This window comes from Desmodus rotundus, chromosome 10 (genome assembly GCF_022682495.2).
Source record: "Desmodus rotundus isolate HL8 chromosome 10, HLdesRot8A.1, whole genome shotgun sequence".
Taxonomy (NCBI): domain Eukaryota; kingdom Metazoa; phylum Chordata; class Mammalia; order Chiroptera; family Phyllostomidae; genus Desmodus; species Desmodus rotundus.
The window spans coordinates 86,621,421-86,648,699 of record NC_071396.1 but is presented as its reverse complement, the minus strand read 5'-3'; the positions used below and the strand labels follow the sequence as shown (position 1 = coordinate 86,648,699).

The window sequence follows — 27,279 nt, the reverse complement described above, 5'->3', positions numbered from 1 at the left end:
GTCTGGGTAAATATGACTCAAAGACAATTCCTGTGTACCCCTAGTCTCACAGATGCCATCCTCATGGATCCAGGAGGCATGGGACGAGTCCCAGGTTTAATCTGAATTGTCCCGAGGATGGTTATGTGACAGACAAAATTGCAGGGGAGGGGACTTGTTTAATGGGTAGAAATTTTCAGTTTTACAAAATGAAAAGCCTCTGGGGGTTGCTTACACAGCAATGCAAATGTACTGAACATTACTGATTTGTGTACTGAAAGAGATGATTAAAATGGTAAATTTTATGGTACGTATATTTTGCCACATTTAAAGACTTTAAAAAATGGCAGGCGTAGGGAGACCCAGAGGTCAAGAACCACTAATTCTTTCTAAAACGGGAGTGGCAGTGTTCACCGGCAAAGGGCTGGAGTGGTGAGAGTGGACTGATGTGCCCCGGAAGAGCCAGGCCACCTGGCACTCAGTGACATCTCCTGGCTGTCCCTGGGGGAGGCTGGACCCTGTCCAGCATGACCTTCCCTTACACAGTGACTCTCAGTGCTACCACTTGGGGATCCAACAGCCCTTGAACCAGGAAGCCCACCAGCCCATGCAATGACTGTCACAAGTCCCTGCTGCCTAGTGGTGACACAAGCCCCAACCCACAGACTGATGAAACCTCGTGCATGCAAAGCACTGGGTTTTCTATCCACGGCCCCAAGAAAAGCCTTTTTACCCTTGCTGCCTTCATCTAAACATTCCCATTTTTCTTCCCTCTGCCCCTAGCTTTTGCTTATTCATTCATCTTTTCATTACTTAATGAACAGTTGTTGAGTGCCTGTCATGTGCTAACAATTATAGGAGGTATTAGAGACTTAATAATAAAGAAGAGCCCCCCTCCCCCCACATCAGGGAGCTCACAGGTCAGTGAGAAAGACAGTTAAACATACCTTTGGGATCAACTCAACATCCACCACGGGCACAGGCAGCAGGAATGGTACTGCAGCCAAGGGAACACACTCAGGCCCAGTCTCTCTTTACAGGACCCTATGGAAACCCTGCTTGACTGTAGATTAACCTGGTCCTACTTACTGATGACTTTTCCGGCCACCCTCCTACTCAGAAATCCCCTTTATGTTAACCCCAAATCAGGCTCCCTCTAAGTTCTGTGTCCTCATACCTGTTAAACAGTGCTCAGGGACCTGTCTTCCTGCTTCACTGATCACTGCATGCATCGTTCCAGATCCTGGCCCCATCCCGGCCTTTCCCTGTACTCTGTTCCCACAACCCTGCTTGCCATAGACGTTCCCTCTCCGCACCCTGCCATCCCCTCAGACTAATTCCCATCCTGACCCCGGCCCCGACAAGCCCCGGATCTCACTGCTTACTTCTCCCTTGAAAAAATTATTCATGGATGTCACTTAAATCAACCATTACCAGATAAAGCCTTTCTTCTAATATTTAAAAAACACTTAGAAGGAACAGCTCAACAAAAACTTACTCTGAGCCTGCACCACTGTCAATAAAACAGTTTGCCTGAAATTATGGAAAGGTAATATGAAATAAAATCAATCAAAATCAAATCAAATGTGCCTGGATGGCCATTCCATCTCAAAATAGCAAAGTGATGTTCATCTTGTTACACGAGATGTTACAAACCTCAAAAAACCCTCTGCTCTGACGCTGGCCGTTTTTTTCTGGGCCGTTGCATTAAGAGTAAGAGACATGGAACCTCACACACATGCCCGGCTCTGTCACAAACAGTTAACAGATTGGGCCTTTGTCCTTGTTTCACAATCTCTTTCCACCTTTGATCTCCAGCAGTCTCCTCATCTGTTTCCGAAGCCCACCATACTTGGAAGTTTGGTCTTTTCCTGGCTTACCCGCAACAGTTCTCCAGACAGGGAGACAAGTATGTCTCCTCACTCCCATCTTCACCAGCTAATTCACGATGCAAACTAGCCTAGGAAAGTGGCTGCTCCGAACCAGAGGAAGATGCCCAATGCACCCCTAAACCTCCATGCATGCGGAGAGTGGGCTATAAGAAAATACCCCACGGGAGCCTATGAGGAATCTGCCCCTGCCCCAGCTGAGAAGGCCCAGGCAGATGACTGGCATGGAGGCGAGGACTGAGGTCAGAGCGAGAGGAGAGGAGTGGCAAACTCCTCTGCACGAGTTTTCCAGGCGTAAGTGGTATTCTGCTTTGGGAAAAAGAACAGTAAATAATATTCCGAAAGAGGAAGCCTTTGGTGGTTTGGAAAATTTTGAGGTCAGCCTGAGCCAGTTCAGACCTTACGTCTCCCTGAGAGCCTCCAAGCCTTCCCTGTGCAGCCATTACCTGACAGTCAGGTTGTCAGAAGCTCAAAAAAGTGCAAAATCTGGAGGAAAAGCCAAAAAAGAAAAAAAGGTAAAATTGGACTTCTTGAGCTTGGGCGCAAAGACGACAGCATTTTCAGTACAAGTACATGTCATGTCTACTAATGTCAAAAAAATGGTATGAATTAGAAAAATAGAAGTTTCTTGTTTCCTTACAGGTATCTTTCACTCTAAATTTACTGCCCACCCTGGTTATTAGGACGGCAATAACTGAACTTGTTGGAATTAAAGCAATGCCTTAGTTCTGTTTATGGGACTGCCCTAAGCATCTAATTTTTAAATTGAACACAGGCAGACTCCACTCCTCCATGCCTCAGACTGTCTTGATCTATTTAGCTGATGGTGTCTAAAAACATTAGCTTCACTGTTTTATTGGCCTAGATCAGAGATTGTTAGGTTCCCAACCGGCTCTGGTATAATAAAACCAGCCTTTCCTTCTCTCCAGGCAGTAACCCCATCTGGTGGTAGAGGGAGTAACTGCAGTACTAGGGCCTAGAAATTTGTCTTGTGCCGTTCCACTTCCCAAAACAGTTTCTTTCCTTTGTTCATTGATCACATATCAAATACATTAACGTTGTGTCTTTTAATAGGATTCAAAGCATATCACCACTGAAATTTTAAAAACTGGTTTACAGTTTGAATATTTGAAATAAAGCTGTTAGTTCACTTGCCCATTGATTTCATACATCTTTCCTAAGTGTCTAATATGTGCCCAGAACTGGGGGAGGCACTGGGACAACCAAGGACAACCACGCATGGCTCTGGCTACCACAGAACTGAGTACAGTTCAGTAGGGAGACAGCTAAGTGATCAGGCACATGCAGTGTCACAGGTGGGCGTGGCAGCCCAGCCAGTGCCCTGCATAGCATGTGCACTCAAATACTTGTTGCAGGAAGGCTGAACGAGGGACCTGGAGGCATGCAGTGGGGACCCCTGACCCAGGTTCAGTAGTGGTGGTGCAGGGTATTGAAAACACACACCATATGTCAACATACTAAATTAATGTGCTCATTTGCAGGAGAATCTTGGAGACAGACACATATTTTACACCATGATGGCACTAACTAATAAACCTGTACTTACTTGGAAAATTTAGATAACCAGGATACTCTATTCTGCAGAAGGCCAATTACCAAAAGTCTTAGGTCTCTTAAGCAAAGCTGTTATATTTCTATTAACACAGTGTCCACTGCATGCTTGGTTAGAAGTGCCAAGTCACGTGCCATTTGGTTACATGCGGAAGAAGAGATATACAAACCTTTCTTCTCTTGCTTGCCTTTGCTCCTCTCTTTTGTCTAAATACTCTCGGCTAGTGGAAATATAAGGAAGAAAAAAATAGCAAGAAAAAGAACAGAATTATATGCTCAGAACATTGCCAAGAAATTATTAACAGTACACAATCAAAGCCCACCGCTGCCTCAGAAATGGAAAGTGGTTGTAGTTGAACTTTCAAAAACCAAGGGTAAAGTCTGTACTTTAAAGTCCTAAGTATAATGGATTTTCTATAAAATCACAAGGAATCCAAAAACACGGGATTATTGGATGCACTCAGAGACATGACCAATTACTCTTTGGAAAGAAGAATGCAAGCATACGAGAGAAAGGGAGAAGAAAAAAATTTTTAAAGAGTGAAATAATACATAAATAAAATACGGCAATGACAAGCGAGCAACAGCTTTCCGAGGTGACCAGCAGTCAGTGCAGCTCTGGCAGCTCCAAGGCTCTCCTCTCAGGGACTGAACGGGAGCGGCTCCGAGTGTCTTCGTGTCTTCGCCATTTTGTGTTTGGACATTCCCCTCAGTTTGGACATTCCTCCCACAGCCCAGGATGCTCTTCCCGCATCCCTCACATCTCCTCTGCAGGGATCGCGGGAAGCTCCTGCTTTGTGTACTCTTCTTTGTCTGTACCCATAAGATGCCCAATTTTGCCCAATTTTCATGTTTTGTTCCTGCTGCTGAGGTTCCAACATGAACCTAAGTTTAAGCCTGTGATCAGTCACCTCTCGATTGTACTGGGGAATTCTGACATTGTGGTTTTCCACATTGGGCCTAACGTAGTGTAGGCATTCTACCCCTCAATGAGCTGGTAACTGGATGTAAAGGAGCAGTGAGAGCAACGAAAACAGGTTAGGAGAGGGAGAAAAAAGCAACAAAGACTCAACTTTGTCATCACTTATAAACATCCATCCTCATCACTTTCCACACTAGAAGTAAAGTTTTCCATAAACCAAGAAGTTTAAGAACATATTCAACAAAAATAACAGCAGATAAGGAACAACTTTTAGGTGGTATGCAAAGAAAAAAAACACAAGGAGCATGAAGAACTTAAATCAGTGTAATGGGTAATGAAAGTTCAGCCATTTGGGTAACCCCAGGGGCTACTTTATACAGCTTGCCCATCTCCTGTGTCGAATTTCTTTTCATTCACATCCTCAGACTCTTAGAAAGAAACTGCCATCATTGTAATTAATAGTTCTGTGTGGTCTGTTCTGCTGATCAGCATTACTTCCTGGACAAGGTTTATTTTAATGTCTGTCTATCTCTATATCTATCTACTATCTATCTCTATATCTATCTATCTCTATATCTATTAACACAGTGAGGATTAGACCCAGGCAACCCGTCTTCAGAGACCATGCTCATAACTATTCACTATTTGCTCTTGGTACCAAATGGATCTCATTTGTCATTTAAGAGCCCAGAAAGATTCTGGTTATCATATATGCTTGCTGTTATATGTCATATATATCCCATATATACTACATATATATTATAACACAACGACTAAGTGTATATTGCAACACACTATGCACTCTTGTTCTATTATTCTGGGACTCCAATGACATAAATGGCAGACATTTAGGTATTGTTCTATGGGTCCCTGAGGAACTGCTCATTTTTTTCCAATATTTTGTTTTGGTTTTCAGATTGGATAATTTCCACTGTTCTGTCTTGAAGTCCATGGTTCTTTTCTCATCTTCATTCAGTTATAGAAACCACCCAATGCAATTTTTATTTTGGTCATTGTATTTTTCAGTTCCCTATGTACTTCCACTTAGTTCTCCTTTATATTTTCTATTTCTTTACAGAGACTTAGCTTTCCATTTGTTTCAAAATTATTTGCCCTCACTTCTCAGAGCCTGTTTATAATAAATGCTTTAAAGTCTTTGTCCGATAAAGACAACATCCTTCTGTGGTTACTATATTTTGATTATCTTTTCCTTCTGAGTTAAGATTGTCCTGGATCTTTGGATGACAAGTCATTTTGGATTGCATTCTGTCTATTTTAAAATATTTTGCAAAGAGACTCTGGATCTTATTTAAATTCTGCGAAGAACGTTCATTGTTTTCTTTTGTTTTCCTTTAGAAGACAAACAGATAAGTTAGGTTCAGCCTGCAAGTTCGGTCTTCTTATATTGGTTCCAATATTAGCTCAGTTTTCAAATATTTTTAGTGCTATGGAACTCAAGCCCTGAGTGTACCACCCAGTGGCCAGTCTGGGACCTGAGTGGTGGTCCTTCTGTCTGTCCTTAGTTCTCCAAGGCTGTGGTATGTTCTTTAGGTTCTGGGCCATACTTGCACTAATCGGTACTCTCTTGAATTCTCTACTCTTTCCTACCATTTCCTGGCTTCCTTGGGTTTCCCTTCTTGGTCCTCTAGCCAGAAAGCTCGGGCTTTATTTTTCCTGCTCTGCTGCACACTTTCAGTAACTCCATCTGCACCCAGGGCAACACAGCATGAGGGCACAGAGAGAAAAATGGTGACGTGCCTAGTGCTCCAGGGGTCATAGGTCTCCCGGTCAGAGGAAGGGCCCCCCTCCCTCAGAGTTCTGGCAGCGGCTTGGACACTGCTGCCATCACTGTGTTTCTATAACAGTATTGTTTGGAGGCTGGGGTAGGAGAAATGGAAAAAAAAAAACCAACAACAGGAGATTTCCTCTACTCTCTGACCCTCAGAAATTCCTCCTACTGCTTTTTAGCCCAAAAGGAGAGGTTTTCTCTTACAGCTTTTTCAGCGCACACTCGGTATGTGCGTTGGGTTGTGGGGTGTCTCTGAGTATGAGCCTGGTGATTATTGGAAGAAAAATATGGTAAACTTTCACTGAGTAGGTGGGACATTGCATGCAAGTCTCCCTCCCCAGTCCCCCTGCTCCCTCTATCACCACGGCGTGCTGGGAGCTCTATGCCCTCTGTCCACGCTTTATGGGGCTTGCAGTGATGCAGAAGAGACAGGAGGGACTGTGTTGACTTCATCTGATTCAGAACTGCTGCCCTGTTTTCAGAGGTTTTCAATCAAAACCTTTGGATGTGTAAGCTAATTTCTGAATTTTCCAGGTGTTTCAGTCAGACTCTCTGCTGCTATTTGGTGGTAAAATATGCAAATCTCCCAGAAAGCCCTGCGACAAGAAGCATTGAACCTGTTCCAGGGGGGTTTACAAATTGGTCTTTCCAAACGTGACAACTTCCAGAGCTACGTCATGAGAAATGGTTCACACAGGGCAGGCGTTTCAATATATCACTTGGTAGAAATCTGACAGCTCGGGGTATGCCACCCAGCCAGGGTGGGGGCCGATGCTGGTTCACTTCATGCAGCCCATTAACCCAGTCTTACAAAAGCTGATATTAGCATTTCAACACAGACTTGGGATATTTGCTTCCACATGGCAGTGAGTTACATATGGCAGCTTCACAACTCTGCTCATATTTTGATCATTTCTACAATTATACTTATGCTTCCTGGCTGCTGAAAAAAATGTTATTGAATCTGTAAATCCTCATGGAAAATGCTTTACATTCTTTGTAGGTTTAACTGGAAGTAATCGATGGGAATATTATTTGCCAAAGAAAATGAGTTGGGGAAACAGGAAATGAAAATGGGGAGAGAAATAAAAAGAAGAAAAAATGAAGAAACTATAGGAAAGATGACTGGGGAGATGAAGAAGGGAGAGATAAGGAGAAGGCAAATAGGAAGGCGGGGAAAGAAAGAAGAAGGAAAGGATGACTAGAAGGAATGAAACGTGTAAGGAAAGACTTAGGGAGCATTTTGCATTCCACGAAGCACTGCAGGGCACGAAGCTCAGGGGAGGGGAGTGGGTAAAGGTGAGGATGGGGAGAACAAGTGAAGTGGCTGGAAAAGAAACAGAGGAACACGGGACTCATTGGGGGCAGACAGGTCAAGACATGGAACTGGGTGTGGGCCACAGGCAGGAACATGTCCTTGGAGCCGAGCAGAGACCAGGAGATTGGGGGACAATGAGAGGGGAGTACTCGGCACACTAACTTTTCTTTCCCCCATAGGAGGAGAGATTATTGTTTTAAAGAAAATGTTGAAGATTGTTACAGGGAACAAGAAGCAAACCAGAAAGTAAGAAAAGCATTTCTTTTAGGTATCCAATAGAGTATGAATAAAACATGAGCAACTTTAGGGGGAATGGCAAATTACATTAAGACAATTAGGTTCTCTGTCTTTAGGGAGACCTGGAAAGACCATTTTAGATAATGGAGGGCTCAGAAGACACAAATCCTTAATTGTATTTGACTTGCTGGCTCTGCTTCCTGCCATGTGGTTGGGGGGGCGGGGGGGAAGGCCGTAACAAACCAGATCTATCCTACTGCAGGTATGTCTTGCTCTTCCTTGAAAATAGAGACAAAATCCAAAGAGAATGCAAACTTCCTAATCCTATAACACCATTATTAATCATACAGAGCTGTGAAGCCATGTGCTGTAATTTCAATTAATTATTTAAAAAATCTGAAAACCCTTCTTACCTGAATTTGTTCCTTTCTTCCCGTTCTATTCTCTGCAACCTTTCTTCTCTCTCCTGTCGCCGCCTCTCTCTCTCTGCTGCCAGTGACTCTTGGTGCTGCCTAAAGGATGATGTGAGAAGACCACTCAGTGATGACCTAAAGATACAATGAGTTAATGTTTTAGTGGGTTGGCCTACGATTAAAACCACTGAAGTAAGAATCGATTAGACCTTGGTTAGAATTGAGGGTCTCCTGGTACAAAGGTAGTGCTTGGGGGAAATAGCTAAGTGTCTCAGGTCTTCTGTTTCAGGATCGTCATCTCTAAATGGATATGAGTAACCTGCTTCATGCACTGGGAGGACAAAAAGGTGTAATGCATATAAAATACTAAGCTTTCTGCACAGCGAAGGAAACCTTCAACAAAAGGACAAACTAGAAAATGGGAGAAAATATTTGTAAATCAACTCTATGATAAGGGGCAAACATCCAAAATAAATAAAGAACTCATATAACTCAACAGCTAGAAAACAAACAATCCTACTAAAAAGTGGGCAAAGGACTTTAATAGACACTACTCCAAAGAGGACATACCAAGGGCCAACAGGCACATGAAAAGATGCTCTGCATCCCTAAAGAGGAAAATGCAAATTAAAACCACAGAGATACCACCCCATACCTGTCAGAGAAGCTATCAATAAATCAACAAGCGCTGTCTAGGATGCGTAGAAAAGGGAACCCTCATGTACTATTGGTGAGAATGCAGATTGGTACAGCCACTATGGAAAAGTGTATGGAGTTTCCTCAAAAAAATTAAAAATGGAACTTCCTGATGACAATTCCACTTTGGGGTATATAATCAAAGAAACCCAAAACACTAATTTGAAAGAGTGTATGTACTCCTATACATACAGCATTATTTACAACAGCCAAGGTATGGAGCAACCTAAGTGCCTGTCAATAGACGAGTGGATAAAAAAGTGGTGGTTCATATATAAAATGCGGTATTACTCAGCTGTAAAAAGAATGAAATCTTACTATTTGCAACAGCATGGATGGACCTAGAGGGTAGAATTCTAAGCGAAATAAGTCATTCAGAGAAAAACAAATACCACATGATGTCACTTACATATGGAATCTAAAGAACAAGATAAATGAACAAACAATAGTGAAACAGACTCATAGATACAGAGAATACACTGGTGATTGCCTGAGGGGAGGGGTTTGGGGACTGGGCAAAAAAGATGAAGGGGTTAAGAAGTACAAATCTGTGTTATAAAATACTGCTGGGGATATAAAGTAAAGCATTTTTATACAGTGAATTGTATTATAATAACTATATATGGTGCCAGGTGGGTAATCGAAATATTGAGGTACACTTTGTAAAATATATAATTATCCAACCACTATCCGGTACACCTGAAACTAATACAGAGTAATATTGAATGTAAACTGTAATGGAAAAATAAAATTAAAAAATATATAACTCTTCTATCACATACATTTTGCCATAAGTCTCCCAGTCACTCTCTCTAGAAAAGGTGAGTCACGCCTAGTTATTAGTCAGAGGTGGAAGGAGAAGTAGAGGGAAGAACCTCCATCCATGAAAGCTACAGGGAGGGAGTAAACAAGTTCCATAATCCAGGAAGGAAGCTCCTATATCAGCTCCGGACCCTTAGGCATAGACAGAATTGTATTTAACTTTCACATAAATGAAATCTAGACTATCTTGTATAATTTCTATCTTGTTTGAGCTGTGTTATATATATTTTTCTGTTATGTGTAGCCAAATCTAAATCACAATCAGAGAGGAGAGAGGCTTCCTATACTTCTTGAATAGTGTTTCATAGAACGTATTATAGATATAAAAGATTTGTTTAATCTGGTAAGTTTTATCTTACAGACGCACATATATAACCTGGTGCCCCAAACTAGAGAGAACACATTCTTCTCAGATGCACAGGGACTATTCAAAAGCTGGCCATCGATCTTGCCACAGAGCTCATGAATGAATGCCAAGAATTAGTTTTACATGGGCTACCTTCCCAACCACAATACAACTGAGTTGAAAATAAGCAACAAGAAGATAAATGTGAAAAATCTATATAATTGGAAAATTTAAAACTCTTCTAATTAACTCAGGTCAAAAAAGAAAAATACAGAAAATTAGAACACAATCAAAAAGTACTGTAATGAAAAGAACTACCAAGATTTGTAGGATGCTTCTAAAGTAGCATTATGAGGAAATTTATTGCCTTAAGAGTATTTTAAAAGAAGAGTAAAAATTTATGAGTGGTCAACTCAACAATTTGAAAAGCAACAATGGAATAAATTCAAAGAAGACAAAGGAAGGAGATAAACATAGAAACAAAATCTAATGAAATAGGAAAATAAAGATTAAAAATCAATAGAACAAGAACCTGGCTTATAATTTTTTGAAATAACTAATAAACAAATTCTATCAAAATTGTTTAAGAAAAAAAGATGTAAAGAAGCAATATTCAAGCATGACAGGCAGATAAAATGATAGATATAGCAGAAATTAAAAAATGATGAGAAAATGAGGGAAATATGACATTTTAAAACTTCAAAAATGGATGATGTTATAAAAATATATAATATCAAATGTGACTCAGGAAGAAATAGAAATTTTGGGTAGCCCTATTAACTATTAAAGAAGAATCAATTAATCATAGACATAGCCACATACACCAAAAAAGAAACAAACAAAAACAAAAAGTCCCTCTAGGCTCAGATTTTCTAAAGTGATTCTACCACTCAAGAAGGAGTTCATCTTAGTTATATACAAAGTTTGAGAAAACAAATGGAAGGAAGCTCTCCAACTCAACTTATGTGATTAATATACTATGACACAAGAGCCAGGCAAGAAATAGTGTGAGCACAGAAATTTATATACTGATTGCAGTTAGGAAAACCACTGCAAAGCTCTGAAACAAAGTCCTGTGTGCTTGTCCAATGAATGCGAGGATATTTGAAGAGAGGACATCAATGAGTGTAATTTACCACACTCACAGATTGTAAGAGAAAAGCCACGACTACCTCGGCGGAAAAAGCTTTAAACTCAGTACCCACTTGGTATTAAAAAAACAAAAAATAAACTTTTACCAAGCTTGGAAATAGAAGAGAGCGTTCTTAACCTAATAATGGGTATTTAGTAAAGGAATTTTCTAAAACTACAGTAAGCATCATTCTAAACACTGAAACATTTGCAGCAGCTTTAATAGTAGAGATGATATAAGGATGCCCCATTATTGCTTATATTTGATGTTATTCTAGAGGCCTTAGCACACAAAGATAAGAAAAACACATACATTAACATCATTTCCTTACTTAACATGAGAATGTTAGAGCTTATTTCAAATTATAAGAGTATCAGAACTGGAGAAAGTGAAAACTGTCCAGTCTTCACAGATGGATGCTGTCACTCTTCCCTGGGCGCCTCTGGAAAGGGGGTGAAGATCACCCCCTGCCCACATGGACCTGGCAAGGGCGGATCTCATGTGGGTGCTGAGGCCACTGTACACCAGCGAACACACCTGCTCGCAGCACTGAGAACAGACACGTGGAAGCTCTTTTCTCAATCACTCCAGTTCTGAAAGAACTGCTAACTCAAAGCATGAGAAATGGTTCTTCTTTTCCTGAAATAAAGCAAAATGCCTTGGGCAATTCAAGATCCATTCTCTTAGGCCCCCTAACACAGATCCCTGTAGCAAGAAGAGAGAAGTAAAGGGCTCCTAACAGCTTATCTGTCCTGGATGCACATAAGCCGCTTTGGTTATACAAAGGGTTATAGATATAATGTTAATAAATTAAAGTTCCCTAGGTCTCCTGCTACCTAGATAAGTCCAACATGTGAGAGCAAACACCCTGGTCCTATAAATCCTGTTTCTGGAAATGGGCTCCACCTTTAACACCAATGTTGGAATGCATTCAAACCATACCAAGGGGGTATCCCAAATCAGAACTTAAAAAAGCCCAAACACCAAAATTCAAACTAGCATAGTAAATTCTTCTCCTTATAAAGGCATCTTTAACAGGTTTTTATCTTTTATGTTAACTTTTCCAGGAAAATACCTACAGTGATTGGAAGTTGCTTCACTGTTTTTCTTGGTTCATCTGAGGACCAGCTATGATGTAAAGTAATGAGCACAGGGCTTGGACTGAGAAAACCTGAGTGTGGCCGCTCATTTAACCTTTCTGAGGCTCAGTTTACTTGTTTGTAAAATGAAGATAGTAATATTCCCGACTCATGAAGGACCATAAGATTTAAACGAGATGTATGTGTGAGTTCGCTTAGAACATTTTCTTGGCCACAGTAGGCACTCATGTTGGGAGTCTACAGTCTGTAGATGCGGGGAAGGGCTTAAAGTGCAGTCCCCAAGGCCAGATCTGGAATTTGTCGCTGGTAGTTCCCAGCCTGAGAAACTAGAGTGGGTTGGGAGTTTGATCTGAACCTTCCCAATGTGGCCACCAGCTGGGTCATCAGGACCGCATGCCACCCCAGAATGCACCTGGACAGCTGAAGTCATGTATGTTACACCCAAGGCAGCTGAAACCAAGTGAAGCCACAGAGGAATGCAGGTGGTGAGAGGCCAGAGAGTTTGCAAGGGAGAGGATGATATACTCTGAGTGAGAACTGCAGTATTTACTCTTGGCCAGACCAGGTTCCAGGATCTGCCCCAGAAATCCCATCTGGTTAGAGCTACTCTTTCTGGGACATCTTGAACAGAAACTTTATTTCACTGAAATATGGTTGGTAATAAGAGTTAACATTTGTGGAGACAATACAGTGTGCCAATTATTTTACATAAAATGGCTCTTTTAATCCCTAAACCTCTTATACTAAGTTCTATTATTATCCTCTTGACAGACGAGAGGGACAGAGAACTTGCATTTAGAATGTATCTGGGCTTTTAAACAGGCATGTTAGACCAGAGACACGGTGTTGATGGATGTCCTGCAGAAAGCTGAAGAGGAAGGAGTACATTTCATCTCCTTTAGTGAGCTCGGCATTACTCTGATATACCCCCATTTTGGAAGGCAGTTTGGCAATTTTTTTAAAAGCTAAACGTGCACCTGCAGTAGAACCTAGCCATTTTGCTTGTGGGCATTTATTCGAGAGACCTGGAATTACATTTCCATACAAAGATTTGTCCACAAATGTTCATTGCCCAAAAGTGGAAGTAACTCAAATGTCCACCAGTAAGACAACAGATAAATTATAGTGTATTTATACAATGGAGTACTACGCAGCAATAAAAAGGAATAACTATGGAAACTTACAACAGAATGGATGAATCTCAAAACAACCATGCTCATTGGAAGAAGCCAATCCCTCTACAAGAGTGCATTTATACAAAATTTATACAAAATTACATTTTACATTTATACAAAAGTACATTTATACAAAATTCTAAAAAATGTAAACTAATCTAATAATGATGGAAAACAGCATGAGAAAATGCTTGGGGATGATGAATATATACATTATCTTGACTGTAGTGATGTTGACTGGTATATACCATATTTTACCATGTATAATGTGCACTTTCTGCCCAAATGTTTGACGGGAAAAAAAGGACTCACATTATACATACGTAGTACCTGAAATAGCTTGTATCTATTCTTGTGTTTTGTAATTATTTGTTACATAATTTATTGTACCATAACATGTTCAAAAATAAATGCTAAAATTCCTTTATAATACAAAGAACAAGTATCAAATTTACATAAATAAATAATTGAATTAAAAAATTAAAACGAAAGATTTTTTTCCTGAAAGTTTGGGCCAAAAATGGTGGATGTGAATTCCACATGGCAAAATACAGTATGTCAAAACTGATGCGTTCTTTTTGTATGACGGTTATACTGGAACAGCTGTTTTAAAATATATGCTCCTTTGGTAGGTCTGAATTAAGTAAAATCTTATTTGTGAAGGGAACAAATCTTCCACATTTCTTATTTTAAAAAAATAAATTATAATCTCTGGTTACATATTAACAGAAGCCACACTAATTTCACAAGTTACCTGATATTTGAAATGATCACTTAATTCACAAATAGATTATTTAATATGAAGACTTAGAGTCAAAAATAATAATGAAGTGGCGATATCCTCACAACCTGGCTTTGAAAGTGGCGTCACTTGATAGATTGCTCACAGGAGAAGTGGTAACTTGGGGTGATGCCCAACTGAAATAAGATAATGTCAGAATCCTCCTTCACACCTTCAGGGCCATGTCCCAGCTCTCAGGAGGAAATGAGCAAATGCCAAGAAACAGGCAACTTTTCTCCATCACCCCTGCCACAATCCTGGAGACATCTGCCATCAAAAACAGGAGTGTGGATTTAAGGCTTCCTGTTGCTTTCTCTCCAGCCTGTCCCATACTGCTTCAGTGAAGAACTGAACCTCCCCACCATGGGAGGGCACAGTCTGGCTCACGCAGAGGCTGGGAGACTGGACCCACATGCCAACTCACGTTCCTGTGCTGGCTCATGCATGAAGCATGGAGCCGTTCATCCAGGCTTGGCGGGCAACACACTTTGGCCTGTCCACTGGCCCTTCTGCAGACTCTGACCCTGGGCACACAGCAGTTCTTGCCTGCTCCCTCTTACTTTCCACCCTCCCGTCCAAGACGAAATGAGTCCTCCAGCCAGAAAGAGGTCAGTCCTCCCCTGTCACAGCTCCAGGTCCTGCCCATTTGGCTTCACAATTAAACCATTCTCCTGGCAGCTTCCAAAAGTACTGATTGCACCAGCACCTCCTGTGTTCCATGGTTTCCAGGACTGACTGGCCCAGACTAAGGCCCATCCTTTCCATCTCCTCACTTCCTCCCCACTCCAGGCCAACTCACCCCTTTGCTGCACACTTACCTCTTCTGTAAACCAAGCTTCTTCCAAACACATTCTCCCAACCCTTCCAGATATTAGGATCATGCTTTAAAGATGTGAATTCACTCTATTTTCTCATCTCCCTCTTTAACTTCCCTCCTGCACAGACTCTCACCTTCCCAGTGGGCGAATCTAGAGGCGAACTGCAGTTTGCCCCACGTTAGAGACTACATTTCCCAGGTGTCTCTCACCAGAGGTGTCCCCCGTGAGGATGGACCACCCATGCCAGGCTCCCGTCTTTCTAGCTTTTCTAGGAGGCTTCATTTTCTTCAAATGTTTACTACAATGGAAACTCTCTATTTAGCTGATGGTATGCTTATCTGCTGCTCCTGCCACTAAATGTAATCCTGATGGATGAGGTCCAGGATAGCATCGGCATTGGTTGGCGTTGGATTCCCAGGCCAAGCACAAGGTTGGCACATTGTGAGTGCTCAATAGGTATGTGCTGAACGAAATACACGCGTATGTAATATTTCTGAGTGTGTGCGTGTATGGCCCCAAAGGCCAGGTTTCCCGTTGTCACTGGCTACAATGGTTTTGTGCTGGTATTGTATACAGATTACTGAATGAAAAAGGGTAAGAGTGGGTGTCTATCTATCAGTCTATGTGTATGTATCTATCTACAACCAAATTTCTTCCAAATTCGGTCCCTGCCATTAGTAAAACTTCTCACTGATTGCTGGGCCTTGAGGTAAGGACTGGGGAAACAGCGTAAGAGAATAACTACATTTTCTGAAGGAAAGAGTCTCCCCCCACCTCCTCCTCTTTGCTGTGTAATCTTTATTCATGTCAGTGCAAGACCACTGTAGCCAATGACAATTGGAAAGCTGGCCGTGGGGCTGTGACGCAGCAGGGGAGATGGCACACGGCTCACTTTACCCCGAATAACTGATGTCTCCAGCTCTGTGGGTGTAAGAGTTCCATCTGCATTCTGATCTGCGATATTTGCACTGTCTTGTTACAGATCTCACCTAATTCTGTTACACAAGGCTGTTCTCACTTCCAAACAGAATTACCTTACACACCTCTCAATGTTGCTGTGTACATCCCTTACGTAAGCAAGGGTGAGAGAAAAAGAAATCTACTCGAATTCCACTTTCCAAAGGAAGAAACAGGATTTGGACAGGTTAAACAAATGCTCATGTGTTTGTTTTCCCAGTTATTTGACAAAGAGAGCAGGACACAGGAGTGGGAAGGAGGCTGGGGAATCTCATGCCAGAGACGCAGAACTGGCTGTGGCCTGACAGTGAAGCAACCCTACATTAGTCAGAAGACGAGGGATGTGGGAACAGTGCAAAATGCTCCCTGTGAAAGCAAAACACATCTTTACAACTCATGTGAAAGTGCATTCTCCTCGGCATAGTCCTGCTTGTCTTAATAAAGATTTTCCCCAAATCTTTTAATAAAACAGCCAGTCCAGAAAGATGAACCATCTTCAACCTGTGGCTTTGTGGCACCCAGGTTCACTGCCATGTTAGGCTGTAGGGTTGTGAGCTCCAATTCCGAAACAAATGGATAGATACGTAATGATTCAAAGGGCTGAGAGCTGAAATAGTGGGGTGTAGACCCAAGAGGATGTTAGAATTTACTGTCTGAAGAAGTCAGAGGACTCTTACAGAACAGATGTTATCTGCTTGGGTCTTAGAGGGTGTGAAAGCATCGACTAAATGAAGAAAGGAGGAAGCTAGACAAGGGGCAGAGCAAATAAGAAAAAAGGGGCCTCGGGAGAGCCTGGTATGTTCACATGACATTCCTGTTGGGTTAAGGTACAGGAAAGGTGGGGAGAAAGCTGGAAGATGCATACAGGACCCAAATGTCAGAGATCCTACAGGCAGTGGAAATCAGGCTGGGCTGCATCAAGAGGCACTTGGAGTCATTCAAGGTTTCTAAGCAGGAAAAGTCACCTGCTCAGATCTGTATTTCAGAAAGGATAGAAGACATATGCCACTGCAGTATATAATCCAGGCATGACGTAGATCTTGAACTAAATCTATGGTGGAGGGAATGATGTGGAGGAGTCAGATTCAAAACACATGTGGGAGAAAGAATCTCTAGCATCTGTTGAGGACCCAGAGTCTGTCCCTCCCCCCTCCACCCAACCCCCTTGCCCACCCGCCCCCCCGACACACACAAGGCAGGGGGCTGACACAGAGCCCAGGTTCCCTAAGGCCCACAGTTGTTACATAAAACTGCTATCAGGGAGGCAAACCCTAACAGTGAGTTTACACACTCGCTCTGCGGACTGACTGGTGCTTCTCCTCTGCACTTTGGATGTAACACAGTCAGTTAATCAGGACCACATTGTGCCTTACAGGAACTCACTGTCTGCAACAAGATTGCTATCAGGGAATAGCAGCAGACGTGGAGGAAGTCCGCTTGCTGCGGTGGCTGCTGTTGAGTACAAGCAGCTTACGGCTTCTCCGTTTGAATGGTAGGGAATTGTTTGCATCGGTATACCCTTTACTTCCTGTTGGCAGTTGTACCCAGTTGAACTGGGTACCATTAACCGTGATCACATAAAAAGGCATGCCTTTTATCCCATTTTACATGCTGGTCAGGATTTTCTCAGTGATTTTTTAACAATCTACTTTGATCAACTTAAATGTAAAATTTAAAAAAAAAATAGTTTAACTACAGCCCTATTGGACAGTGGAGCTCTTGACTCCGCTGACACGAAATTTAAAAAGTACTCCGTAGATCAAGTGCTGGAACACAGCCAGCAAGTGTTCAGGATCCAGACACACACTTGGGTCATACATTTGAAAGAAAGCAGTGATTTGAAAACCAGACAAGTAGAATCTCAATGCACAGGGAGATACTAGTGAAGGCGAGAAATGTTAACAGCCAAAGTCAACTAGAACGGGAAGACACGAGCACCCAGATTCGTACAGAACAGACAGACCCATGGGGGAGGAAATCAGGTTGAGGAAGACACGGAGAGCAGCAAATGACACCATAGCCAGCCGTCCTGCCACGCAGGGAAGAACTGCAAGAGCTAACATAACTGAAAACAGGCAGAAATGCACGGAAATAGCGACCATCATTCCGAGGGCAGGGCAACCACACCAGTGGCTGACACCAGAGTTGATGAGGGTCACAGGAAGTGAGAGCCCACAATGGGGAGTTTGAGCTGGGAGGAGAAGCCACCACTCAGCATGGCAGGCTCCCCCTCTCCCGGTCCTAGCTTCTCGGTCCAGTTTCCCCAAACATGTCAGTGCTCTTTATTCCAGCACTGTCTACACCCATACAAAACTCCACAACAGCAGACGACTCGATAGCAGGACTGTTTCAAGGTAGCACATGATCTAGTCTTACTCCAAAGACTACTCACTGAACGGGACAGACCAGTGCAGGGAGGAAGGAGAGATCCTGACGGCTAGGACGGTGGGCCAGAAGGTGGATCCCAGGGGGAGAGGAGAGATGTTCCCAAGAAAACAGCTTGAACACACAGACACGCAAATGCGACCTTATTCCTGTTGGTATGTGACACGTTGGTAGGGAAAGGATGGTTTGTTCAATAAATGATATACAAAGTGAAAAAATTTAAGTGGAATCTTTGCCTCAGACCATAAGCCAAAATAACTGCCAGGTAGATAGAATACTTAAATGTGAAAATTGTAGCTATGCACGCATTACAAGGAAAGACGGGAGAAAAGGCTTTCTTCAGGAAGAACACAAAAGCCAGAAGATAGGAAACAATAAATTTAATTCCTAAAATTGACATTGTGTGCATGGCAAAAACACCATGAATGAGGTAAAAAGACCAACGGCTGCAGAAAGTCCGCGCTGCTCCTGTCACGGTCTGTAAAGAATCTCTCTACTGCAACGAGAAAAAGACAGCGCCATGACCACGAGCCACACCTCACAGGGCAGGCACCGTTAAAGGCCCCCGGACATGTAAAAACCTGCTCAGCACACTCATAATCAGAGAAGTGAAAATGTAAACTTGAATCGCACATGGCTCTTCAGGTGAGCAAGGGTTGCAACGCTGAATGACCCTCTGGCACGGCTGTTGGTAAACACTTTCGCACACTGTGGTTGAGAATCAAAACTGGTACAATCTTCACAAAGAGCAAGTTGGTGAAAATCAATCAAAATTTCAAATGCACAAACCCACAACTTACTAACCTGATGCCTAGGAATTTATCCTAGACATAGTCACACATGTGCAAAATGACACATGGACAAGAATCACACTGCGGTACCATCTGTAACAGAAAAAGATGGGGGCCCATCAATATGGGACTCGGTATATGAAGTGCAGCCAGAGAAAAAAGTGCGATGCAGACATTAAAAAAAAAAAAAAGCAACAGCTACCAGTACTGCTATGAAAAGAACCAAGATATGTATTTTAAGTGAAAGAGCTTGTGAAGTTGCTATTACTTCTGTAAAGATAGGACAACCAGGTACATCAGGGGCGCCCGAACTTTTGGTGTCTCTGGGCCACACTGGAAGAAGAGTTGCCTTGGGCCACATAGTAAATGCACTGTGCCATGAAATCATAAAAAAATCTCATAATGCTTTAGGTAAATTTATGGTTTTGTGTGGGGCTGCATTCATAGCCATCCCGAGCTACATGTGGCTCAGGGGCCGCAGGCTAGACACCCCTGAGTTTTCACATGCTTCTGTGAACATGAGATATCTCTGGAAGTTTACATAAGAAATTGCTAAGATCAATTGCTTCTGGGAAGGATAACTGGGTAGAAGGGAGCTTCACTTTTACCCTTCCGCATCTTTTAAATGTTATACTGTGTACAGGCAACGCCTATGTAAAAATCAATAAAATACAATTTAAAGTTGCATCCTCTACTCATCCTTTATGGCTCCCAAGGGGAAGTGTCGTTACTTATATCTGGCCTCACAGTCTTCCAGGAAGTAGGAAAAACTCCACTCAGATGACTAGACAAGGCAGACAATTCCCAAACTCTTTAAAGGGCTCTTGACATTAATCCATAAAACAGACGGGTGACTGTCATTGACAGTGAACAGTGGCACTATTGTAAGTGGAAGAGAACAGAGTCAATGCATAAGGCACATACTGATCCTTCAGATTTCAGCTCAGCAGGTCCCCAAGGAAGCCTGGCCCCTAATATCTAAGCCTGAGGTTCCGTCAGTGTGCTCCCACTGAGCACTCAGCACGGTCACCTGCTCATGTTCCCCTCTCATCGTGCAGAACGGGCCTCACTCCCAGTGTACTCTCAAGCCCCCCCACAAAGACTGACTGCCCCAAGCACCTTCAGCCCCAGGCACAGACTTACTGTCCCCTCACAGTCCACTCGCTAACTGCTGTCACGACAGCCAACAAGCATCCAGCTGCCTTTCTGCAAAGGCCCACAAGATGAAGATGTCCCCGCAGGGATGGCAAGGGAAGGCCATCTGCCCTTCCCCACTTTCCAGAGCCACAGATTCGTGTGGTGTAATTATTGTTTGCTTGTCTATTTGTTTCATTTGAATACTTGAGCATGAATGGGCAACTATTCCTGTAATTATGTTTTCCTTTAAAGAGAAAATATTTAGAACTTTTCCACTCAAAGAGCACATTTTTCAAAATTGAATCATTTAAAAAGTCTGCTTTCATTACACAGTTGCATCTTGTATTCCTGAGGGCCTTTGCAAATAATTCTGGTTTTTCTGTTTTGTTTTGGCACAAGTCAAGTTCCAATGTCATGAAAATCAATGCTACACTCTCTGTTTCTAAAAGAGAACGCTATAAACGAAGCTGTAATAGGAGACGTGGAGATGGATTCTTTTTAATTCCCCTGTTTTGACTTAATTTTGTATACTCTCTTTGGTTCTTCTTTTCTAGGTCAATTTATCATCCCAAGTGTCACTAACATCCAGCGCACTCACATGCTTGGGAAAGTGTGGAAAACTTTAGGTTCACACTGATGCTCAGTGGTAATGTCAAAGTGGCCGGCCTTCCCAAGGGCGTGTTTTAGTTGGCCTGATTTTCCTAGAACTTCTGAGAAGTGAGCCTTGTTTCCAAACCAAGGGAACGGAGTTCTACAGGTCCCGAGTACTGCATGGGGCCTGGCGCTCTGTTCAGTAGTCAGGGGTACACTGAACATCTGGGTTCTCCTTGCAAAATGCAACTATTGTTCATAATAGTTCCATGTCTTTCCTAAGGAAAAAAAGTTTTTCTTCTTGGTTTCAATAAAATGTGGATATGTGTAACATTTCAACAATAAATCTTACATATTCTACTAAAGTACATACCTCAGTAAAAATAATCATATATCTTAATAGAGCAGAAAATACTTGCAAATGTGGAAATAGACTATGGGTGACATCCAAGGAATTGTCAAAAATGAAAAGAAAAAATTAAACCGTACAAAAACATAGTATCATAAATGCACCTAGCATAATATGCTTGGGCGACAGAGTAAAAATATGATTTGGAGGTGAGAACCCCTCTTACTTTTCTCTTTTAGAACAGTCACAAAGCATACGCTAGAAAGGTACGAGTACGAAGGGGTGATGCAGCCAGGCCTGGTAGCTTCCTGGTCTTCACACTGAACTGCACATCTAGCGTTTCACATGATTCATTATATGGTTTTTCAAACCCACAGATGTGACAGTTGAAAAAACATGCAAATGGGAAAAAAAAAAAAAAGCAATAGGCTCTTTGAAGTTACTTTACTCACTAGTGGATACAGGGGATGGCCAAGGGGATGAATTTCCTGGGGCAGAAGTGCACTGTGAGAGGGAACAGGTAGCTGAGAAGAGGCTAGTGGCATTGCTGTTCCCCGGTGACCCGGTCTCAGTGCACTGGGCCCCCCAGAGGGATTTCCTCCAGTGGCTCCTTCAAGCCGAGGACCACTAAGTCCACGTGTCCCTGGGAGTCATACAGACTCCTCCTCACACCTTGCATGCCCCAAGATGAACATGTCCACCCTCAATTTGCTTTTCTTGCAGTATCTTCTGTCTCAGTTCCTTGTTTCTAACATCCACATGCAAACCTGACCCCTCACTCCCTCCTCCGCTTCCCCTGCTCCCACCCTCCTGGCGGCAGCCAAGCCTGCCCAAATCCACTTCTCCCCTCAAGCTCCTGGGTCACTGGCCTTCTTGGGCATGGTCATCTCTCAGATTTGGAGGCAACTTCTAGTGGCCCCTGCCCCTGCCGCCTCGCTCCACTAGGTCCTATTCATTGATGTATAGAGGACATCACCAACTGCTTCAAACCTGGTACAGCCCTGGGCTCTCAGGATGAAGCCCAACCTCCTCCCCAGAACACTTAAAGTGCTCCTGGGCCCAGCCCCAACCCTCCTCCTTTAATTTCTCCACCAGGAGACACTCAGCCAGACCAAGAAGGGAAGGAGCCACAGATGGGAGTCCTTCAGGAGCCTGTACTCCTGGACCTTCCAGCTTAAATCTGGACCTAGGTTTCTAGGAGTTGGGAAGAGGGTGGAGGCTGGGCCTTCGCCTTTAGGACCTGGGAGGAACTTCCCCCTAAGCCCAGGACTTCAGAAACTCACAGGCCTCCTATCCTTGTAACTTATCACCTTCAGGGGCCTCCGAACTGTTCCCCAACCCAGTGCTGATTGCAGCTCTGCTGAGGCCAGTGTTGGGTGTTGGGGAGGATGCAGCAAGAGGTAGAGCCTACTTCCCACTCTCGAGGAGCTGGCAGCCTCGCAGATGTGAGATGCCTGATGTAGTTAGTATTGGTCACACCCTAATATTCCTCACTTTAGCCCCAAAGCCTCCATCCCATATGACAAGGATCTTCTTTATTAGTGACCTCTCTGGGAATACAGGCAACCTCAGCTGACCCCAAGAAGAGGTGCCCTAGGGTAAAGGACAGAGGGTGTCTTCAGAGTAATCACCTTGTTACCTCATTTCCAAGACCTCAGCCTGAATATGCCCAGGCCAGGGCCACCCCGGGCAGTGGAACCTGCAACTTTGACACGATGGGCCTTACATATCATCTTAGAAATTAACAGTGGTGGGTGGCCAGGCAGACCATGTCAGACAGCCCTCTGCCCGGGCTGCGAGGTGTTCCCTGCTGCACACCCTCACCGAATCTCTCATCACCAGCAGCGCTCGGCCACACACTTTCCAATTCGGGGAAGAGGATGAGCACGCAGAACACAGATCGGATTTGTTTTCAGTTCAGGGTTTGAGGCAAGTGCTCCCTGGGAACTGCTTATGCCTAGACTGCCGCTCAGTTACAAGCTCCTGGATATTATGCTCATCGTCATGCACTGTCGCTTCCTCCTGGATCCACATGGTGGGGTTCACGCAGCACTTTTATGCATCCCTTCCATCTGCTCTTCAAAACCACCCTCTAAGGTAATGTTGGCATAATTGACATCTTACCCTCAGGGATGAAATAACTTCCTAGTGAGCTGGAACCCTAGTCAGGGTTCTCTAACTCAGCACTCCTGCCATATAAGGGTAGCTGTTTTTAATTGTTCTAAAATGACAGGTCTTACCTTTTCTCTTGTAAACACATCCCTGGGCAATCACTCGCTTCTAGGAGTAACAATAAGTTAATTTCTGGTGGTCTGACACTCTTGCCAAGTTAAATTTCTTCCATGGACCCGTATCATTCTTTTCTCTTCTGGTAGGTCCTGGATTAATTACACAACACCTTAAAGGGCCCACTACCTACTGATTTACATAGAATTAATCATTTAAAGGTGAAAACTGATGTGTATAAGACAAATTGCAGGGCTTACGCTAGATCTAGAACACTTTTTTGAGGGGTGAATCAAAACATTCACATTTAAATGTTTGAGGAAAATATTTTTATACTTTCTACTGGAAGTGGGTAGGAAGATGAGACAATAATAAAATATCTTTAATAAAATATTTACTACTAAATAGTATGAAAGAAAGAAAATAGTCTTGCCTTTGGGCTATGTTCTGTAATGGAAAATACATCAGATTATACTTCTATCTATAGTTTTCCTTTAGGTACTAGAACCACATGGATACCCTTTACTTGAGGACCGTGAAGCCACCAGAATGCTTCTCACGGAACCCACCTTTCCGGCCTGGGCTCCTGTGGGGGTGAAACAGATGATGCGGAAGTGGTGGGCACAGCGGATCCAGAAGGTGGCCTTGAAGAGTGAGAAGAGTGGTTGCCAAAGTTGTTGTATCTAAAAAGTGCAGAGGATTGAGTTGGGGGGCGGGGGGGGGGGGGGGGGGGGGGGGGGGGAGGTGCACAGAGAAATGAGTACAAGTCAGCAAACAAGTACCAGCAAATTATCTTCATTTTTGCAAGAAAAACAGGCCTAGAAACGCTGACATCATTATGATTGTGCTAACTTAAAGAAATTCAATAACTGCTCTGTTTTGATTATTTCTCCTCAGAGAAGGTTCCCAAAGTCTCAAATCAAATCATTGGGCAGCAGGATTTATGACAAAGGATTTAAATAAGACGCTCATTTTCCTGTCTTTTAAAATGTAGTCAAGCTATTTGCTAACGTAAATTAGAATCCAAACTGTTTGCATTTGAGTCATGATTTTCCTTGCCTCTCCTGGTGGTGTAATTAGCATTAAATCCATCAAAGATTTGTAGAAAATGCCAGATGATTGGCTAAAGAAACATCTTATTAAAAATGCTGCTTTAGATATTTCTGAATCAGTTTAATTCATTAAATATAATCTCACCGTGTGGCTGGTAGTCAAGAATAACATGTTCCCAGGCCTTCTGGGTTAGCCTGCTGTGCAGAGGTGCACATATCCAGGCGCTTCTTCCGTGTTCCCCCAGCACCGGAATTGCAGCTTTTATCGTTCGCTTCTCTGACCACTTTCAAGACTTGCAAAATTCTAGGGTTTTCTTTGTTTTTCAGAATAAATGTCCTTTAGCACTTTTATGCAGCCATGGTTGCTCAGAGTACTCCCAGAAAACAAATCATCATTTGAGCCCCCGCCTGGAGGCGGACACTGACGGTGAATTACAAATAACGAGCTTCAGAGAACTTGGTCTCTCCCTCCGCTCAGCCACAGGGGGCAGACCCGCTCCTTCTCCTCCACTAGTTAGGGATGCTGTGTCTGGGCACATGGGCCTCAAGGGTCACTATGAACAACTGCCCAAAACCTTCCTTCATACGGTGACTCCGGTCCATACTCCCGTCCACAGAAATCGGTACTAACCATTCTGGGAAGCAATTTGACCTCAAAATGTGGCTATCCTTTGATAGAGTAAGTCTACTTTGGGGAAGTTATATATATATATGTGCTGAATAAAAACATCGGGATATAATAATATAAACCAAGTTTGATCACAACTGTATAAAAAAATTCCTAAAGGTCAAACATGTGTAGGAAACAAAGTATATAAAACAGATCTATTTTTAAAAAGTGGAACAGAGATAAAATGTCAGTTTTCCTTAATAAATTACATTATTATAATGAGAAATAGAATATTTACATTTCCCCAAATCTACCCTGCGGTGTTAAGCCTTGTGTCCTGGGCTGTTTCTCCATTTGTTTGGTATCACACATGAGGCTTGTGCTCGGCACCAGGCCCTCCACCAAGCAGATGGGGGCTCAGACCACACAATGTTATGCCATCGTCCTTCTCTGTGACCACGCCACCTTCGTGGGACTTGGCTCCTGGCATTCATTTTCTTTTTTCTTTAAAAGCCCAAACACTCTACGTGTCCAACTGGTTAACTGTTTCTCTAAGTGTTGGTTTGGTTTTTCAAGAAGATGCCCAAACCACAGGCCGTGGAGAAGGCAGGAAGCAAAGGGTGAGAGGAACATAGAAAGGAAGAAAGATGCAGAGGAGGATGAAGAAAGGCTCGGGGTGAAGAAAAGGGAGAGGAGCAAGGAGGCCGCCAGCAGGAGCTAGGTCCTCAGGCTTCCCCCAGCGTCACAGCGGCCTGGACTCTCATCTTGTTACTCCACGCCACTGAATCAATTCCCTTCCAACCAAAAGTGTGCACCTGGTGGAATGAATGTTGTAGTAGGAGTACTTTACCAAAATTATGTCTAAATGATGCTACGGAAATAAGACAAGCATAGTGCCTTTTTTTTCCTCCCTTGGCTTTTCTAAGGGCTGAACAATTAATTCAAATACTAACACTCTGTCATTTTGTTTCTCAATTTCAGAGAAACTAACTGGATCATGCAATTCTCTATTCAGTTATTTTTATTATTATTATTACTATTATTATTAATGACTAGCTGGTTGGTCTCTAGAACAATCCATTTAATTGTAGTCATCCACTGATCAGTCAAATCTGTGGCTGGACAGGCCCACGAAAACCACAGCGAGTGACCATCAGAAAATTAAGGGGAACAAACAATATTTAGAGAGTATTCAAATTCCTGTCAAATATTTAAAAATTGTAAACTTCTTTCTCAGTTAAATCTAAGTCAATCCTCAGTCACAAACATGTGTCCATATTTCGCAATTTCCACATATACTCATTTCAGCAATTCATATGTTTGTACTGCTCCCATCCCCCAAGAACTATAAATAGTAGTGAAACCTGGAGCCCAAGTTGGAGGAACCCGGGTCCCACGAAAGCCCCATCAAAGGCTGTGAGGCCATCGCCAGAAAGTCCTGCCTGGGTCGCTCTCATGAGCTACCACCACCCTGCTGGGGAAGATGAGGTTATGGAGATAATTGTGTTCCAGTTAAGTGTACAGCTCTTAAAGTGAGCATAGAGACTGTTCTCAGAGGGCATAAGAGACAGGTTGGAGGTACTCCACGAAAATTGTGGGAAAGACCACAGCAGTCTCAGAATTTGAAATCTAGAAGAGACCAGCAGAGTATTTGTAGCCCATGGACTCCGAGAGAGATACAAGGCCATTTTGGAAACAGGACGATGTGAATTTTCAGATCCTCAAGTTCATATCTGCTTTCTTAAAATGGATCTGCCCATGGCCATCCTAGGGTCTCCCGATTCTCCTTTCCTGATTTCCCTTCCACAACTGCCTTCCACTTTCTGGGGGGTGGGGGGGGCAGCTGAACATTTTCATCCAGGTTAAATCTGTGTGGGACACCACTTTGAGCTGTAAAATCTCTAGGGTGCCAAGCAAAGGAATGACATAGGAAAGCATCACTTCTGAGCAAATTCCTTAAGAAATACTGAGGAGGGAGAAGACGGTGCTTTGTTCACCCAGAGAGAAATTCAGAGCCGGGTCTCAGGCACTGTCTCCATCTACCACCCACCTACCCGTCAGTCGGACCCCAAAGGGAGATGGTTGTCAAAGGGAGCAGAGCAGCTTATTTGAATTAAAACATGAAGTCAGACGTTTTCTCGTCAGGCATGTGGGAGCGTTTCCCATGATTTAATCAGTTAAATCCAAGGCCC

The 27,279-nt window shown here is 43.0% G+C and overlaps 1 protein-coding gene across 12 annotated transcripts in view; it reads right to left on the bottom strand.

Annotated features, from left to right (window-relative positions):
* FHOD3 (formin homology 2 domain containing 3) overlaps positions 1-27,279 on the bottom strand; it is a 420,803-nt gene that overhangs the window by 83,431 nt on the left and 310,093 nt on the right. For 4 of the 12 annotated variants that reach the window (XM_053912979.1, XM_053912980.1, XM_053912984.1 and 1 more), the window contains 3 exons: positions 23,995-24,108; positions 8,120-8,254; positions 3,611-3,661 (listed from right to left, as the gene is read on the bottom strand). In XM_053912979.1, the coding sequence (XP_053768954.1) occupies positions 3,611-3,661; positions 8,120-8,254; positions 23,995-24,108 (300 nt within the window). The remainder of the gene's footprint in view (positions 1-3,610; positions 3,662-8,119; positions 8,255-23,994; positions 24,109-27,279) is intronic. The other 8 variants (XM_053912981.1, XM_053912986.1, XM_053912982.1 and 5 more) reach the window with 6 other exon arrangements.